This window comes from Choloepus didactylus, chromosome 22 (assembly GCF_015220235.1).
Source record: "Choloepus didactylus isolate mChoDid1 chromosome 22, mChoDid1.pri, whole genome shotgun sequence".
Classification (NCBI taxonomy): domain Eukaryota; kingdom Metazoa; phylum Chordata; class Mammalia; order Pilosa; family Megalonychidae; genus Choloepus; species Choloepus didactylus.
In genome coordinates, this window is record NC_051328.1 from 22,806,765 (window position 1) to 22,825,188 (window position 18,424).

Consider the following 18,424-nt stretch of genomic DNA (forward strand, 5'->3'; position numbering starts at 1 on the left):
GTTTAAATTGTTTTAATTAGTTTAAAGTAGGCTGGGCATCAATGACTACCTGCCCTATTGTCTCTCATGTCTCACACTCCTAACCCACCTCTATCCCAACTCAGCAATACATGTTGCAAGGGGAAAACTGCTGGAGCAGCGCTCTCAGTGAGCTTCTCTCTGAAGTCCTATAGGGCATTGGGGAGGTGAGCTGCAGACAGGGAAGGCTCAAGTCTGCCCTGAAGCTCCCCTTGCACTGAAGGCTCTGCAGTAGTTGTGACACCTCCTGTGATCCCTGCAGTGGGTAGGTTTAGAACTCTAATAGCAGAAGACATATCCCTGAGTATGGCCTAAGTACAGACCCAAGTAGGAGAGACCTTGGCAAAAACAACCCATCAGGTTCAGGTCCTTGGGTTTCAGCAAGACCAGGAATGAGAAGAGGGAGGAAGGGGAGGGGTTTCGCTCAGTACCCTTATCCCCAGAGGGGTCAGTGTCACATCAGTGTGTCCCACAGTCCCCAAGCCAAGCAGAGGGCAGCTCAGATCCTCTGATCATTGCCCAAAAGCAAGTACTCAGAACAGCCAGCCTCTGAGGCCTATAGAGCCAGGCTGGGTTAGGGTGGAGTATAGGTTTGGAGCTTTGGAAGAAGGCAATCTGAATCTGAGTGATTCATGCCCCAGGAGTTCTCAGTCCTCAGACTTCTGCAGGACATCTCCAGGCCCCCAACTTTCTGTTCCCTCCCTTACCACACATGTACTTCCATGCTGTCTTCAAATCCCAGGAAGTTTTAGCTGTTGGAGAAGTTTCTGCTCTTCAATTTGGGGGACAGAGGCCATGCCCAGTGCAAATCTAGCCCCTCAGCCCTGAAACCTGGATGTTGAAAACCTGTTGGCAAGGTGGTAACTGCAGACCAGAGCCCACCCTAGACTAGGGCTGATGCCCCCACCATTAGGGGTTTTAGGATTGGTGAGGGCACTACAGCTGAGCCTGACCTGTAAAGGGATACCACCACTACCCCACTGTCAATGGAAGACAAGGACTTCCTTGGACTCTACAGGTTGCCTGGCTACAGTGGACACAGCTGGGTGGTCTGCTGTTGAAAGAACATCAAAATTAGGAGATTTCAGTGGAACTGGTTTCTAGGCTGCTGTGTACTTAGGGAGGTTAGGGGTGGGGGAGAGGTAGATGCCTGCTACCTCTTAAACCACCCCTGTATAAAATCTGCAATACAGCTTCTTCCATGTACCTGTGCCTGAAATGTCTGAAATAAAGAGGTGTTTGTAAACTATGGTTTCTTTCTTCCTGCCTGAGACTGCCAGGTGGGGCAAGGGGATGCTGGAGCTGTAGGGAACAATGACTGGTCCTTGTGGTGGAACCATTTTCCTGCCTTTGCCATCTAAGACCTCGCTGGTCCCCTCAGGCTTTGAGTTATACCAACACATTTCCTTAAAGGGAAAACAGGTTCTTGCCCGGTAAGCTTGTCCCTGGGGGTCTGAGGGACTGCCAGCAAGGCGCCAAGTTGACCCTGTACGGGGCCCACCATAGAGTCCGCGCTTGGGAGTGGGGTCAGACTGGGCTCGATCTCCTCAGGCGCGTAGGGCTTGGGACGACTCCGTATGTAGCCATTGCACTGCATTAGCCCTGCGGAATTCCCTGGGACCCCGATGGCACGGGGCCAAAGGCGCAGTGGGGACGCGTTCCGAAAGGGGCGAGACATCCGCCCCCAGCCCGGAACGTTTCTTCTCCGCCTCGTTCATGTTCCGGGAGCCGAAGCTCCAGTGGGCCGGAAGTGGAGGCGGTTGGTGGGGTTGGCGGTGCTCAGGGACGCGACGCGGGCGGCAGTTTGCGGGCAGCGGGTGGACGGAGTGTAGTGACCAGCGTCCCGCCGTCTGTTCCGGGCGCGGCTTGGTGGGGCGCGGCGGGGCGCGGAGGCAGCGGAACGAACTCAGGGCGGGCGTGGCTCCCGCGGCCAGGCCCATGGCCTCCTCTTGCGCGAGCATCGACATTGAGGACGCCACGCAGCACCTGCGGGACATCCTCAAGCTAGACCGGCCCACGGGTGGTGAGCGAGAACGGCGGGGGTGGGTTCTCAGCGGGCGGGCAGAAAGGCGGCGCAGTCCCTGGCCGCCCTCAAGAGCCCGCAGGTCCCCCAGGATGGGCTCTGGATCCTCCTGGCTGGCGAGGAGAGACTTGAGTCGGAGTCTTGCGAGCCTGGTGAAGGGCGCAGACCGCCGGGTGCGGCCCTGCCCCGTACCGGCGCCGGGCCATTCTGCCTCGTCCTTCAGCGTTCGTGCTGAAGGTGAGGCTCTTTTCGTGAATCCTCCTGGTCCCTCTGGTGTCCTGGCCCCAATGTCTCTAGTGTTCCTGAGACTGGCCTGTCGCCCCTACCATTTCCCATGGTGCACAGCCCCATTGGGACTCAGGCCTGGACCTAGGCGCTGTGCTAAGGAGCCTCCAGTCCCCACCTGCAAGTCCCCCTTTCCTCTGGAATGCGAACTCCAAGGCTGCTGTCGTTCTGAAACTAATTTCTAGAAAGGCCTGCCCGTGATTCTGTGTTTTTTTCTGAGATAAAGGCATATCACAGGCTGCATGGCCCAAATAAAATTAGGCTACAATCCTCTGCAAGCCCTAATTTGTTTCCATTCATTCAAACTTTACCTGGGCATGCAGTGATACCTCAGAGCTCAGGGAACACCTGGACACAGAAGAGCTAACAGGGTTGTAGCTTAATACTGTTATCATTGAAAGAGAGGAGTGTTATGTGATGTGGTGATGGTTTGAGTGGGGGTGGAGGGAATTGGAGAGTACAGGTTGCCTTCACCTGAAAGCAGATCTGAGAGGAAGCAACGTTTAGACTAGGTTTTATAATAATAGAAGTTTGAGTGTCAGAATAGGCATTCCACGAAGAGGAAATAACACATAGGAAGGCACCAAAGGTTCCTGGTAGATTCAGGGACACGTGAAAAATTGTGGTTGAAGGAATGACTGGTGATAGGGCTAAGGGTGTGCAGTGGCCAGACCTGAGAATTGGTGTTTCCTCAGACCCTGTTCCTGCACCTTCTGGGAGGCTGAGATAGCTTCTTCTGGAGCTGGAACTAGTGCTCTGGGTGGGTTTAGCTACCCCCACTCCCTGAGAGAATCAGTCTCCTGCCTGAAACCCTTTGCCCCAGGCCTGGAGTATGTGCTTCCTTTAGGTATGGGCTTGGCTTGGGCCTCTCAGACTATCTGCAGGACTGGCTCATCAGCTGCTGTGTAGATTAGACTCCAAAGAGGTTTGGTAGGGCCTGCTATGGTCAACCTTGTGCAGCCTGCTGTTTGTTTGTCCTCTTGGAGGCAGGCCTGGGAGGAAAAGTGGTTAGCTTACCCCTAAGTAGCTAAGGGCACTCTGATCAAAGTGAAATGACCTAGGGGCTTTCCTCTTATCTCCTTTGCTTATTGATTGACTCTTGATCCCTGTTTGCCAACTAGCTCTGACTTATCTCCTCGTACTGCGGCACCTTGTAAGACCCCAGACTGTTTCGAACATAGAAACTTCCTGTATCCCTGAATGTGGAGCCTTAGTCTTCTTGCCACCTGGGAATTTGGGGAGTGGTGCCTGAGCATAGGAGGATGTTTGAGACCCAGACAGTGGCAAATAACTGAAATGTTGTCTTTCCTGACTCATACCCCATCCCATAGTTTCTCTCCTCTTTGTCCAACCCCTTAATATCCATTCCTACTGAGTTTGCCTGCCCAAGGTGGCTTCTTCCAAGCCATTTCTTTGTGGAGCAGTCTTGTTCCTTTCTCATTCACACATCTTATCGATATTCTTCAGTGCCTTAGGGCATAGTGACCATCCTCTCTTCTCCATCCCCTGCTACCACCTTGGTTCAGAACCTAGATTCTCACACCCAGACTGTCAACCATATCTCTCAACCATCCTGCACACTGCCGTAGAGCAGTCAGCCTGCTGACTAGAGTTGATCACATCACCTTCCTGTTTAAATCTCTTCTGTGGTTCTTACTGCCCACAGGGAGCATCTAAGCACTCCAGCATCATACCCAAGGCCTCTGCAGCCTTGTTTTCCCCCTAGTTCTCCCATCCCTGTGTGTTCTGTCCACACCAGCTGTGATGACACCTCTTCTATCAAGTCTCATGCCTCCCTCATGTGCAAAGTCCCCCTGTGCTGACCTGGACCTGAATATTAACTGGCCTCAGAGGGTCCTTGGTGGCTTGTGGCCACTCCCCCTGATAGAAGAGCCTCGTGCTTATCCTTGGCCTCAGCATACATTGGGTTCACCATCAATGTTCATGGAACGAGAGATGAACAAAGGGCCAAGTGTCACTCTCCTCCCCACAGACATGACTCACTCAGCTGAGTGTTCCTAGAGTACCTCCAAGTTCTGGAAGGAAGTTCTGCAGGAGGAGAGGCAAGTGGGCAGGTGGGACAACCTCATCAGGTGGCCATATCTGCCCCCCCCTCCCCAGGCCCCAGTGCAGAGAACCAGCGGCCATCCAGCGCCTACAATGGGGACCTCAATGGGCTCCTGGTCCCAGACCCCCTCTGCTCAGGTGATGGGTCCTCGACAAGCAAGCCTAATCTCCGGACCATGCCACTCATTAACCTGCAGGAGAAGCAAGTCATGTGAGTGCCTGGGGGGTGGCATGATGGTGATGGCATCTCTGGGGCAACTGCTGGCTGAAGGCAGGCATGAGATACAGCGAAAAAGGGGACAGCAGCCTCTGCTGCCCCGCACGGGATGACATGGGGTAAAGCACTTAAGCTCATTTAGCCTGCACTAGGATGAAGGGTGAGGACAAGCTCAAAGGCTTGGCCTGGATCTGCAGTTTGGGTACCTAGTTTAAAAACGAAGTAGGCCCATTCTCAAGGAGCAAGGAGGGCTGTGGGTCTGGGATCTGGGGACACTAGAGAATAGACATCCTTCACTAGGGTGGCCATGTCTTCCTCCTCAACCCTGCCCTTCAAGAATTCCAGTAAACAAGAGACAAGACTTGTGCATCCCTCTCCCTGACTCCCACAGCTGCCTTTCAGGAGATGACAGCTCCACCTGCATTGGGATTTTGGCCAAGGAGGTGGAAATTGTGGCCAGCAGTGACTCTAGCATTTCAAGCAAGGCACGAGGGAGCAACAAGGTGGGCACTAGAATGCTGTGGCATGTGTGGTGGTTGGAAACCCACCTAGCCTCTCCCCTTGCTCTCTCCCTCCCTCAGTGCTGCCAGTTCCTATGGGAACCACCTTGATAAACACCTGGTGCCCCAGTCTCAGGAAGCCAGGGTTGGCTGCCAAGCCTCTGTGGGATCTGGGTGGCTGGGCTTGCAACTGTGGCCTCTCCTATCCCCAGAGACCAGGTTGCGGGGGACCACCTGGGCTCTGGGGAAGTGTCCCAGCCCTCAGCTTTTACAACTTTCCTGACCCTCTGTTCTCAGGTGAAAATCCAGCCTGTGGCTAAGTACGACTGGGAGCAGAAGTACTACTATGGAAACCTGATTGCTGTGTCCAATTCCTTCTTGGCTTATGCCATTCGTGGTGAGTAGGGATGGGGGAACAGGAGAGGTGTTTTGCTAGAGGCCTCAGAGATGTACCTGCCAGACCTCTCAGACATAGGAGCACTATGGAAGCCTGGTATGTGCGGCCTCACCCTCTGCTAGGCCTTGGGAGCAGGTGGGACAACCAAGCTTGAGATGGTGATGGTGGCCATGAGGCAGGCAAGGGCAGGGCTTCTCTGCTGCTGCCTGGGCCTGGATCCTTGCTCATAACCCACTGCTCTCCCGGTTCTAGCTGCCAATAATGGCTCAGCAATGGTGCGGGTGATCAGTGTCAGCACTTCGGAGCGGACCCTGCTCAAGGGCTTCACAGGCAGTGTGGCCGATCTGGCCTTCGCACACCTCAACTCCCCACAGCTGGCCTGCCTGGACGAGGCAGGCAACCTGTTTGTATGGCGCTTGGCTCTGGTTAATGGCAAAATTCAGTATCCTTTTCTGGGAAACAGAAGAAAGGTGGGTGGAGCTGGGGCTGCCAGACCACGGCCTCATCCACCTGCCCTATCTAGCCCTTAACATTCTGCCCAGAGAAGAGATCTTGGTCCACATCCGGCAGCCAGAGGGCACACCACTGAACCACTTCCGCAGGATCATCTGGTGCCCCTTCATCCCTGAGGAGAGCGAGGACTGCTGCGAGGAGGGCAGCCCAACAGTGGCCCTGCTGCATGAAGACCGGGTGAGGGGTTGGGCATGGGGGCGGGAACAGAGTAGCCATGGCGCAGGCATGGGTGGAACACTCACCTTCCTGTACCCTCCAGGCTGAGGTGTGGGACCTGGACATGCTCCGCTCCAGCCACAGCACCTGGCCTGTGGATGTCAGCCAAATCACGCAGGGCTTCATCACAGTGAAAGGCCACAGCACGGTAAGCCTGCAACTGACTGCCTCCCCTGCCCTCCCCGCTCTCCCTTGGGTCCCTCGTCTAGACCCTGGACCTGCTGCTGCTCAGGAAGCCTTACTGACACTGCCCACGGGGTTTCTGAGCACAAAGTGGCACTCACCTCTGGGGCTCAGTCTAACCTGGCTACGTTCTGTGGGTCTGGTCTTCTCTATGGTTCCCCTTTCTTTCAGTCATTCACACAAACATGGTTTTACAGTGGGTCAGTCCAGTTCACTCCCTCTCTGGGAAGGGCTTGCTCCTATCTCCAGTCAGGTGGCAAAGTAAGGCTGTTTGGATTTTTCCTAGTGTCTGAGTGAAGGGGCCCTCTCTCCTGATGGGACTGTACTGGCTACTGCCAGCCATGATGGCTACGTCAAGTTCTGGCAGATCTACATTGAGGGGCAGGACGAGCCAAGGTGAGGCAGGGCCTGAGGGACTGAGACCCCCCCAGGTGGGGAACCAGATCATTCACGCAGGCCCCTCATCTGCCTGCCTATAGGTGTCTGCATGAGTGGAAGCCTCATGATGGACATCCTCTCTCCTGTCTCCTGTTCTGTGACAACCACAAGAAACAGGACCCTGAGTGAGTGAGTGGGCAGGCCTGGCAGTGCGGGGCTGGACCATAAGCTCCCTGCAGGGGCCCAGCCAGACACTCAGTGCCTTGTGGCTTTGCAGGGTCCCTTTCTGGAGGTTCCTTATTACTGGCGCTGACCAGAATCGGGAGCTAAAGATGTGGTGCACAGTGTCCTGGACCTGCCTGCAGACCATTCGGTAGGTGTGGCCTGGGGACCTGGGCAGGGCTGGCAGGGGTGGGTTCTTCCAACCCTCTCAGTCTCATTCACCCTGCCTCATGTTCAGCTTCTCTCCAGATATCTTCAGTTCTGTGAGTGTGCCCCCTAGCCTTAAAGTTTGCCTGGACCTGTCAGCAGAATACCTGATTCTCAGTGATGTGCAACGGAAGGTAGGTTGCAGTGGTGATCCCCTGGACAGAGCCAGCATCGTTGAGGAGGGCAGGGATGTGTGGCGCATTCACAGCCCTCGCCACCTCGGGGCTCAGTTATGCATGCCCTGCCTATGCAGGTCCTCTACGTGATGGAGTTGCTGCAAAACCAGGAGGAGGGCCGTGCCTGTTTCAGCTCCATCTCTGAGTTCCTGCTCACCCACCCTGTGTTGAGCTTTGGTATCCAGGTTGTGAGTCGCTGCCGGCTGCGGCACACTGAGGTGTTGCCTGCTGAGGAGGAGAATGACAGCCTCGGGGCTGGTGAGCTACCTCAGGGCTGGAGGGGGGGTGCGTCTCTCAATGTGTGGGGGGGTTGCTGAGGCACAGAGGGTCAGGGGCTTATCTGTCCATGCTGCCCTTTCAGATAGTACCCACGGAGCCGGTGCCATGGAGTCTGCAGCCGGTGTGCTCATCAAGCTGTTTTGTGTGCATACCAAGTGAGTGTGTTGGGGGTCCCACCAGTGCTCTCCCCGTCTGTATGCCTTCTCTCCCTGTTGAGCTGCTACCCTGGCCCCTCTGAGCCCTTTTTTTTTTTTTCCTCCCACTTCTCTTCCTGCAGGGCATTGCAAGATGTGCAGATCCGTTTCCAGCCACAGCTGAACCCTGATGTGGTGGCACCGCTTCCCACCCACACTGCCCACGAGGACTTTGGTGAGTAGGGTTAGAGGAAAGCAGGTTAGACTGACTAGGGTCTGGGACCCAACTCAAGTGGCAGCATTCCCCACAGCATTTGGAGAGTCTCGGCCTGAACTGGGCACTGAGGGCCTGGGGTCAGCCACTCACGGCTCCCATCCTGACCTCCGCCGTATCGTGGAACTGCCTGCGCCCGCTGACTTCCTCAGCCTAAGCAGCGAGACCAAGCCCAAGCTGATGACCCCTGACGCCTTCATGACCCCCAGCACCTCCCTACAGCAGGTGTGCTAGGGGAGGGGCATGGGGCCCAGGAGAGGGAGCCTGGGGATACTTCACCCACAGGCCGCAGCCCTCATTCTTAGCATCTCCTCAGATTACCACCTCCCCCAGCAGCAGCAGCAGCAGCAGCAGCAGCAGCAGCAGCAGCAGCAGCTCTCTTACAGCTGTGTCTGCCATGAGCAACACCTCAGCTGTAGACCCCTCCTTGCCCAGGTGAGGTGAGGTCTAGAGTTAGGGGATGGCAGGAGCTAGTGCCAGGTGATACCCTAAGCTCTTGAAGCTGACACCTTTGCCTTCCTACCACCAGACCACCTGAGGAGCTTGCCTTGAGCCCAAAGCTGCAGCTGGATGGTAATCTGACAATGAGTAGCAGCAGCCTGCAGGCAAGCCCACGCAGCCTCCTGCCCAGCCTGCTCCCAAGCCCAGCCGACAAGTTGACTACCAAGGGGCCTGGGCAGGTGCGTGTGTGGGTGTGTGTGAAGTGCACAGGGTAGCAAGTGGATGGCAGCAAGGAAAGTTGGCAGCATTCTCCCACAGCACCTCACCTGCTGGTCCTGCCCTGCCTGAGGTGCTCCATATTCCCCGGAGGGCATCTCTTTAGCCTCCCTCTCCCCATCTCCTCTCCTCCCTGGCTGTGAACCTATTTTTGACTTATATTCTGCCTCCCCACTATCCTGTCCCATATCAACGCCAATACCAATGCCTTGTCTCAATGCTCCCCACACTCCTTCCTCCCACCACTCAAGCCTCCATTTTTGGCCCACTTTAGGTGCCCACTGCTGCATCTGCATTGTCCCTGGAGCTGCAGGAGGTGGAGCCCCTGGGGTTACCCCAGGCATCTCCCAGCCGTACTCGCTCCCCTGATGTTATTTCCTCGGCTTCCACTGCCCTATCCCAGGACATCCCTGAGATTGCATCTGAGGCCCTGTCCCGTGGCTTTGGCTCCTCTGCTGCTGAGGGTCTTGAGCCAGACAGTATGGCCTCAGCCGCCTCAGCACTACACCTGCTGTCCCCACGGCCCCGACCAGGACCTGAGCTTGGCCCCCAGCTTGGCCTGGATGGAGGCCCTGGGGATGGGGATCGGCACAGTACCCCCTCCCTCCTGGAGGCAGCCTTAACCCAGGAGGCTGTGGCCCCTGACAGTCAGGTCTGGCCTACAGCACCTGACATTACTCGTGAGACCTGCAGCAGCCTGGCAGAGAGGTGAGGAGTTTGGGAGAGGGGACATGAGTTGGTGGGAGAGGCTGCAGATGGAGTCATCCACTGCTGAGTCAGCTTGCCCTCCCAGTCCCAGGAATGGCCTCCAGGAAAAGCACAAGAGTCTGGCCTTCCACCGGCCACCTTATCACCTATTACAGCAACATGACAGCCAGGACACCAGTGCTGAGCAAAGGTAGGTGCCTCTGTACACTACTTCCGTTCCCCTCATGAGGGAGGACCAGCTAGTGGACAGACACTTAAACCCCTCTCCTCTTCCTACAGTGACCACGATGATGAGGTAGCCAGCCTAGCCTCTGCCTCAGGGGGTTTTGGCACCAAAGTTTCCACTCCACGACTGCCTGCCAAAGACTGGAAGACCAAGGGATCCCCTCGGGCCTCACCCAAGCTGAAGAGGAAGGGCAAGAAGGATGATGGGTAGGGGGTATCCATGGGCCAGGGAGTGGGGTAAGTGGTCACCAGGCTGCCTGACATGGCCTGAGGTGCTTTTGCCTATGGCAGGGATTTGGCTGTGGGATCCCGGCTCACAGAGCACCAGGTGAGTAAGCCAGTGCCCTTCCTGCTGATGGATGGGAGGGTTTGGGACCATTCCCTGTTCTGATGTGTGGGACAGGCATCATGTGATTGTCCGTGCTACTGGCAGGTGGCAGAGCCCCCTGAGGACTGGCCAGCACTAATTTGGCAACAGCAGAGAGAGCTGGTAGAGCTGCGGCACAGCCAAGAAGAGCTGCTGCAACGTCTGTGTACCCAACTTGAAGGCCTGCAGAGCACCGTCATGGGCCACGTAGAACGTGCCCTTGAGACACGGCATGAGCAGGAGCGTATCCTTGTGGGCAGGTGGCACAGCATGGCATGGGGGCAAGGGCAGCAATCTTGGCTGAGGAAGGGGCACGGGACCTGCTGCAGGCCTTTTTCTTAGCTACAGTACAGAGCGGCGGCTAGAGCGGGCACTGGCCGAGGGGCAGCAGCGGGGTGGGCAGCTACAGGAGCAGCTGACACAGCACCTGTCCCAGGCACTGTCTTCAGCTGTGGCTGGGCGGCTGGAGCGTAGTATACGGGATGAGATCAAAAAGACAGTGCCTCCATGTGAGTTTTGCACAGGGGCTTCCTCTGGGCAGGCAGTCGGAGGGGGTAGATGGGCTTCCTGCCTGTGAAACTTCCTCTCCTGACCCTGCTTCCCCCACCTCCCCCTGCCCTAGGTGTCTCCAGAAGTTTGGAGCCCATGGCAGGCCAGCTGAGCAGCTCAGTTGCCACCAAGCTTACAGCTGTAGAGGGCACTATGAAAGAGAATATCTCCAAGCTGCTCAAGTCCAAGGTGCTATAGCGCCCAAGCTGGATGGGCGAGGGGGTTGGTGGGCCTGGCCAGGCCAGGTTGAGCTCAGGCTTTCAACTTGGCCCCTTCATCTACCCCCAGAACTTGACAGATGCCATTGCCCGAGCCGCTGCAGACACATTACAAGGGCCAATGCAAGCTGCCTATCGTGAAGCCTTCCAGAGCGTGGTGCTTCCTGCCTTCGAGAAGAGCTGCCAGGCCATGTTCCAGCAGATCAATGATAGCTTCCGCCTGGGCACACAGGAATGTGAGTGGGGTCATATGACTGAAGGCAGGAGGGGCTTTCTCTTCCCCCATCACCGTTTCACTGCTCCTATGGTCATCTCTCAGATTTGCAGCAGCTAGAAAGCCACATGAAGAGCCGGAAGGCACGGGAACAGGAGGCACGTGAGCCTGTGCTGGCCCAACTGCGGGGCCTGGTCAGCACACTGCAGAGCGCCACTGAACAGATGGCGGCCACCGTGTCCAGCAGCGTGCGGGCTGAGGTGCAGCACCAGCTGCACGTGGCTATGGGCAGGTGTGTGGAGGGGGCACTGGGCAAGGTGGTGGGTTTAGGGTCAGACTGGGTTCCCTCTCCACCTTATCTCCGCTCACTTCCCTTTTCAGCCTGCAGGAGTCCATTTTAGCCCAGGTACAGCGCATTGTCAAAGGTGAGGTGAGTGTGGCACTCAAGGAGCAGCAGGCTGCTGTCGCCTCCAGCATCATGCAGGCCATGCGCTCAGCTGCTGGCACACCTGTCCCTGCTGCCCACCTCGACTGCCAGGCTCAGCAAGCCCACATGCTGCAGCTGCTGCAGCAGGGCCACCTCAATCAGGCCTTCCAGCAGGTACGCCAGGCATTAGGCCCAGGAAAGGGTCGGGTGTTTCCTGATAAGGTCCATATAGTATTCTACTCTGCCCATCAGACGCCAGGCCTTCTGGCACCAGTGGACAGTTCCTGGTTCTCTTAGGCCTCTAGGCCATTTCCCCTGCTGTTCCCTCTGCCTGGACCCCTTTCCTCCTACCTCAGCCCACCTTGCTTTGTGACTTTCCTTCTTTGGAAAACTTTCCTGACTCCCTAGGCTAAAAACTCAACCCTACAGTACCCTCTCTGGACACTTAACTATTCCCCTTCGGAGCTCTCAGCCCCCTACTCTATGGTCATACTCTCCAGGCCACACTCAGCACAGACAAGCAGGTATTCAATCCCAGCATCAACTTTAAATACTGCTCCCCTGTTCTTCTGTCAGGCCCTGACAGCCGCTGACCTGAACCTGGTGCTGTATGTGTGTGAGACTGTGGACCCAGCCCAGGTTTTTGGGCAGCCACCCTGCCCACTCTCTCAGCCCGTGCTCCTGTCCCTCATCCAGCAGCTAGCCTCTGACCTTGGCACTCGAACTGACCTCAAGCTCAGGTGAGTGGGTACAGCCAGAGGCCGAGGGACTGGCTACAAGTGGGGAGGGGGTGTGTGCAAAGCAGAGACTCCCACACCTGCCTGACTCCCCTCCCTAACTTACCACCAAGCCCCTCCATCTCCACCCTTCTCAGACTTGGAGGCCTCCTTGGACAGTAGTCCTCTGGGCCTTGGTGCCACCAGAGGACACTCCTATCTGCTGGTGCCCACTTGTAACCTGTCCCTTTCCCCCACCCCCAGCTACCTGGAGGAGGCTGTGATGCACCTGGACCACAGTGACCCCATCACTCGGGACCACATGGGCTCTGTCATGGCTCAGGTGCGCCAGAAACTCTTCCAGTTCCTGCAGGCTGAGCCACACAACTCACTGGGCAAAGCAGCCCGGCGCCTCAGCCTCATGCTCCACGGCCTTGTGGCCCCCAGTCTCCCTTAGCAGTCAAGCCTGCCTTGCCCAGGGGTGGGTGGCCTCAGAGGCCAGCAGACAGGCCAAGGCAGGGTCGTGTCTACCCTTTACCTACTCAGGGCCCCACCTCTGGGGTATTTGGGGGAGGAGGGGTGGGTACTGGCCATGGTCCACAGGTTTTGGTAAGCAGCAGTTTTAGGCTGGGCCCAGGGCAGGCATTGTGCATTCTTGGGCTCTGCCATGCCTGGAGCTTGACCTTGGGATTATGATGCCACTTGAGTTGAATCTTCCATGTTCCTTTTTACCTCCAATTTGGATCTTTCTGTTTTTGAGAAACATTGAGAAATTCAATTAAATGCTTTTGGAATAAAATACAGTGTGTGTGCTTTTGGTGTCTTTGGTATGACTCTCATACAGCCCTCCTTGTTCCCTGCCCCCTCTCTTCATCTTATGTGGAGCTCTGTCTAGGCCAACTGTAACCCACCCAGGGCTGGGCATCGACCCTTATCTGCACGACTGCCTTCTAGAAACTACCCTCTGTCTCTAGGGCGAAGGTCCTGGGGCCAGTTCAGCACTAACCTGTGTCCCTGGATGCTTCTCTCTGGGATCACTTTGTTGCTAATCTGGGCACTGGGGGCGGAGCCGCGGGGTGGCTTCGGAGTCCCGCCCCCGGGCCTCAGCCAATCGCGGCCCCTCTCTCCGGGGGCTGGGCCCGGGGGCCGCGTTCCCAGCAGATAGCGCAGGTACTAGGCTCACAGCCCCGACGATGCGCTGCTGCTGCCATAGCCGCCGCCGCCGGCCGCCGCGCGCCCTGGGGCTGCTGCTGCTGCTGCCACTCGGTGAGTGCGGGCGTCGGGGACCCAGCCAGTCCTGCCGGGATCGCACTCTTCTCACTCCTGGCCCGGCCAGTTCTGGGGTGTCGGTGGGAGCAGGAAGCTCAGCTTTCCTCAGCTCTGGGAGCCAGGGTGGAGAGGAGGTGCGAGGGCTCCAGGGAAGGGATAACGCGAGGGATAGGTGCCAGCGGCTTCAGGACGGAAAGTGAGGGGGGCGAACTGATCCCGGTTGCGGAGGAAGGGCCCCAAAATTCCGCGGCCCTTCGGTAAAGGGGAAGGACCTGAGAGCATAGCTGGTTGCGGGATCTCCAAGATTCTCCGTGAGGGCCAGGCCGGATACCCTACTCCTCTCTATCCTCCCTGGCCCTATCCGAAAAACACTTGTCCTGGGGAAGCGGGGTGCGGGCCACGGGAAATTCATCCAGGCGGCAGGGAGACTAGATGTTGCCTGGGGCCCCAGACCCGCCCCCCTCCACCACGTCAGCTCCTTCACCCGGACCACCCTCACCTGACCTGAGGCCCCAGAAACTCGGAGGAAGAGCCAATTCGTGGGATGCAACACCCCTCCTTCCGCATATATCCGGGTCCGGCCTCGAAGGAGGCCAAGGCAGGAGATCCCCAGACGTGCCCCTCAGTTCCCTGGGGGCCCGTTTCACGCTGAGTCATGTCTCCCGAGCCCTCCCAGGTAAACAAGCCGTTGGGGGTTCGGGGGCGGACCCGTCTCGTCCTATCAACTGTTCTCCACCCCCTCCCCACCCCAGTCCTTTTTCCTCCCCTGGCAGCAGCCGTGGCCGTCTCAGGCCGCTGTGACACCATATACCAGGGCTTTGCCGAGTGTCTCATTCGCTTGGGGGACGGCATGGGCCGCGGAGGCGAGCTGGAGACCGTCTGCAGGTATGGCCAGATGCGAGAGCGGCGGCCGGACCCCCGCCACCCTCCGGGCCTGAACCTCTTCCTTCCCCCAATCCTGCCTAATCCCCTTCACTCCACGCTCTTAATAGGTCCTGGAATGACTTCCACGCTTGCGCCTGGCAAGTCCTATCGGGCTGCCCGGAGGAGGCGGCCGCCGTGTGGGAGTCACTGCAGCAGGAAGCTCGTAGGGCCCCGCACCCGGATAACTTGCACGCGCTGTGCGGCGCCCCTGTGCGCGTCTGGGAGCGCGGCGCGGGTCCCGAGACCAACCAGGAGACGCTGCTGGGAACAGCTCCCGCCCCCGTCTCGACCCCCGACCCCCGGCTCCTGGCGGCAGCTCTGGCGCTCGCCTGCCTCCTGGGGCCTCTGGCATAGCTACCAGAGTCGGGTAGCAGCGCCCCCGCCTCCAGCTCTGCCCCGGCGGCTGCCGTCGGGCCTCTGCAGAGCGCGTTCGACTTTCATTAAAGGTATTTATATTTGTACTAAGCTCCTTCTTTTCTCCCCTCTGGGGCCCCCCTTGACTGGGGTGGGGGCTCCTAGAGGCCGAGCCCCAGGACGAGTCCGTGGGATGGGCGGGGCTGGGAGCCGCCTCAGGGGACCCAGTCTTTTTCGTCACAAACACCCGTTTCCCCGCGGCGGCGCGGAGCTTTCCAGAGCGTGCAGCTCCCAGGAGTTCCAATGGATACCCGAGATCTGCCGGAACGCACAGCCTTTCTCTGTACTCCGCGCTGGCTGGAGTTGGGAGCCAGGAGGGGTCTGCGGGGCCAGAATCAGCCTCGAACCCCTAATGAGCCTCCCCTATCCTAGGCCCAAGGGGCCAGGTAAAGTGATAGAGCCCAACCCCAAACGGTCCTTCCCCCTCACTAGGCTCCTTCCAGCCTCCAGGCTCCTGACCATCTCACCCGCGCCCTCTGCTGAAATGCCACCTCAGCCTTCAAGTCACAGCTCAGACTCTGTGCCCAGTCCTGTCCCCCTACTGGGGTCCCAGTTCATCTGAAGGGGGACTGTTCCAGAAGGTGGGGCGTCCCAACTGGAATCCACATTCAAATCCCTAGCATGACCTGGAATTGCAGAAACTGGGGTCACAACGACGGTTCCACAGCTTGTTCTTTGAGAAGAGGTGTGCAGCATGAAGTCAGCACAATCGCAGAAGGCTTTCTGGAAGCAGTGACCTGAGGGTGTGTGGTGTGTGAGGAGCCCTGTTCATTCTGCTGAAGAGGAGGGGCAAGAATCAGCATGGGCAGAATACTGAGAGAAAGAGGAGGCTGCAAAGTGTGTGGGACCAGCCAGGTCCCCAAGCCTCCTTTGATCAGTCCTCTACTCTCTACCGCCACCAGCAGGACCCACTTCCAGTCCATCACCCAGGATCTGTGTGGACCCTGCCATGGCATCCTCACTGGCTTCTAACAACTCTTGCTTCCTTCACTTGATTCTCTACTTTCTAAACTGAAAACTGATCCTGATGTTGAGTTCTTTTTCCTTATCTACAAGTTGGTACATAAGCCAGCTCTGCCCACAGTTTATTCAATCCACCCTTGAAACTACCCTCTCTGGGAGTACAGAGGAGTCAGCTACCAAATCCTTGGGGTTAGGGGAGGCTTCAGAGAAGGGGGACTCACATAGGGGGTGATAGGAGGTAAGGATGTGATGGAGGTGGTGGAGGAGAAGTAGGGCTGAGTTGGAGAGAGCTTTTCAAGAGGGGCCCAAAGGGATGAGCTGGGAGGGAGGGCATGGAGGGAGCTCAGAGCTGGCAGGCCAGGCTTACCCTAAAGCCCATGCTAGGAGGCTGATTACCCTCTCTTCCCTCTAGGGCAGTCAGGCCTGAGAGACCTGTGCTTAGGCTCCATGGTGATAGGTACCTCCAGAGATTTCCACCAGGTGTGTAGGAACCCTACCTTACCTTTGCTTCCTGTTCTAGCTAGCTCAGATGCCTCAATGAACTCCCCATCTCTGTCCTGCCTCTAACTTTGCTCCTGTGCTTCAGTTACCTGGACTTCTAACCCCACTTCTCTCTCCCAAGTAGTCATTACCCATCTTCTCATATCACCTAAAGGAGAAAGTTCAGGAAAATTCTCCCTCAAACGGGCCCCTTTGTCCTGTCCCCAGCACGCTAAACTCTGAACTACTACACTTTTCTTTCATACCTCTGGGTCTTTATACACATATTCTCTGTGCTCAAAATACCCTTTCCCATTTCTTCCTAGCCAACTCCCACTACTGTTCCTCTTCCAGGATGTCTTTCCTGACCCTAACCCCTAGCTGGATCAGAAACCCCCATCGGACCACTCAGCTCCTGGGCTCCCTGTCTCAGCACTGAAAGCATTGGCTTGTCACTTGGTGGATCCAGGTTAGAATACCACACTGTGGGCTCCCCAAAGGCAGGAATCCTATCAAAATCCTCTTTGTGTCTCCAGCACACAGCCAAGGGCTGGGCATAAAGGGTACACTTGTGGAAAGAAAGGTAGAATGTCTCAGTCCAGCACTGGAAGTGTTATAGTCAGTGAGAGTTTAGACAGTGAATGGTCCCAGTGTGGAGGAGTTCTAAGCTGGGGGCAGCCACCACAGCATGGGCATACTTCTGGGAGGGATGATACTGGGGTCTAGACCACAAGGGTCTTCCCTGAGCCATTCTAGGTAGTTAGGCAGGAGCAGTCTGTTTCCAGGAGCAGGGACCCTACTGCTCTGGCCAGTCATCAGAGGGATTACCATCCTCCTGCTATGACCTAAATTCCCTCTGGTTTTTGCTCCCTAAGTCCCTGCTCTCCCCTGGAATTGAGAGACCTGAGTGGGTAAAGGGGGAGGAGAGAGAATCTGCTCTCTGGCCAGGGGCTTAAAGGCTTTGTGGGTTTTATCCAGAGCTGGAGGGGAGGGATGGGCTGATGGCCAACCTGGCTGAACTGTGGGCACAACTGCCCAGGCCGGAGATCGCGGTGATGGTATTCCTCAGCCTTGCATCTCTGTGAACACGAAATAGCTTCTTGTTTAGGGGAGAGCCTGGGAGCTGGATGTCCTGAGTCCCAGTCCCCTGTTCATCATCAATATAACCTCCTCACCTCAGAGTCTCAGGCTCTTCATCAGAGCCCGGACCAGACGTGCAAACAGTAAAGGCTCAATAAATATTTCTTGAATTAATTTGCTGGATGTCTATAAAATGGAGCTGTTATATGGGTTTCTGTGCCTCATCAACCCTGGAATTCTCTATGACTTTTAACCCTCACAACTCTGAGTCAGGATTATGATCTCCATTTTACAGATAAATATTTGAGGTTTAGGGAGGGGTGTTGTCTTGCCTAAGGTCACACAGCTAGTGAAAGGTCAGACCTGGGATTATATCACGAGTTTGTTTAGCTCCAAGCTTTAATTATTGCACTTGACTTTTGGAAACAATTCAAAAAGTTTTTCTTTTTTTAATAAAATCTTGTATGAGACCCCACTACATAAAACAGAGAAAATAGTGTTTTATTGGCATTTTTTTTAAGGTTCAAAGTACAACATTGGTTTATACAGTCAATCGAAGATAGTTCCAGGAGCAAAGTAAGTGCTCAATAAAGATTTGTTGAATAAATGAACAGACTGAAATGAGGAAGTTGGAGGGAGGTTACAATCTCCTAGTGACCTGGAGCATCTATTTTTTTCCTTAAACTTGGATTAATTGTAAAGTAGCGAAACAGTTCTGATTCTATAGAGAAGTCATCGTGAATGGTAACAATAATAATGTGTCTTTTGCGGGGAGGGGTATAGACTTTACTTTTTAGAGCAGTTGTAGGATTAAGGAGAAATTATGTAGAAAGTACAGTTCCCATATACACCCCCATATACAATTTTCCCTATTAACATTTTGCACTAGTGTGGTATATTTGTTACATTTGATGACCCAATATTATTGTAATTATTTATTAACTAAAGTCCATAGCTTACATTAGGGTTTGCTCTTTGTACTGTGTTTTTAAATTTTCTATTATGGTAACATATATACAACATAAAATTTCCCATTTCAACAACTTTCAAGTATATAATTCAGT

General features: G+C 55.9%; 2 protein-coding genes across 6 annotated transcripts; both read left to right on the forward strand.

The window, feature by feature from the left end:
- Positions 1–1,766: 1,766 nt before the first annotated feature.
- On the forward strand, positions 1,767–13,029 carry EDC4 (enhancer of mRNA decapping 4). Of its 2 annotated transcripts, none has more exons than XM_037816304.1 (29): positions 1,767–2,041; positions 4,448–4,604; positions 5,002–5,113; positions 5,408–5,507; positions 5,760–5,949; positions 6,050–6,197; positions 6,280–6,384; positions 6,706–6,815; positions 6,899–6,982; positions 7,075–7,170; positions 7,258–7,360; positions 7,480–7,660; positions 7,764–7,836; positions 7,959–8,050; positions 8,127–8,314; positions 8,406–8,524; positions 8,619–8,769; positions 9,081–9,514; positions 9,600–9,704; positions 9,794–9,946; positions 10,031–10,067; positions 10,173–10,350; positions 10,460–10,615; positions 10,729–10,844; positions 10,944–11,109; positions 11,193–11,379; positions 11,469–11,688; positions 12,091–12,254; positions 12,495–12,687. In XM_037816304.1, exons 1-29 carry the CDS (start codon positions 1,957–1,959, stop codon positions 12,685–12,687), a joined length of 4,203 nt encoding a protein of 1,400 aa, XP_037672232.1. In that variant the 5' UTR covers positions 1,767–1,956. The 2 variants fall into 2 exon arrangements, with proteins under 2 accessions (XP_037672232.1, XP_037672231.1); XM_037816303.1 differs by lacking the exon at positions 1,767–2,041 and adding an exon at positions 2,089–2,278 and having other exon boundaries at positions 12,495–13,029.
- A 343-nt stretch (positions 13,030–13,372) lies between these two features.
- NRN1L (neuritin 1 like) lies at positions 13,373–18,170 on the forward strand. Of its 4 annotated transcripts, XM_037816099.1 has the most exons (5): positions 13,391–13,496; positions 13,951–14,175; positions 14,273–14,384; positions 14,492–14,869; positions 15,270–18,170. In XM_037816099.1, the coding sequence occupies exons 1-4, from the start codon at positions 13,424–13,426 to the stop codon at positions 14,775–14,777; spliced, it is 696 nt and encodes a 231-aa protein (XP_037672027.1). In that variant the 5' UTR covers positions 13,391–13,423; the 3' UTR covers positions 14,778–14,869; positions 15,270–18,170. The 4 variants fall into 4 exon arrangements, with proteins under 4 accessions (XP_037672028.1, XP_037672029.1, XP_037672027.1 ...); XM_037816100.1 differs by lacking the exon at positions 13,951–14,175 and having other exon boundaries at positions 13,373–13,496; positions 14,252–14,384; XM_037816101.1 differs by lacking the exon at positions 13,951–14,175 and having other exon boundaries at positions 13,386–13,496.
- Positions 18,171–18,424: the final 254 nt, after the last annotated feature.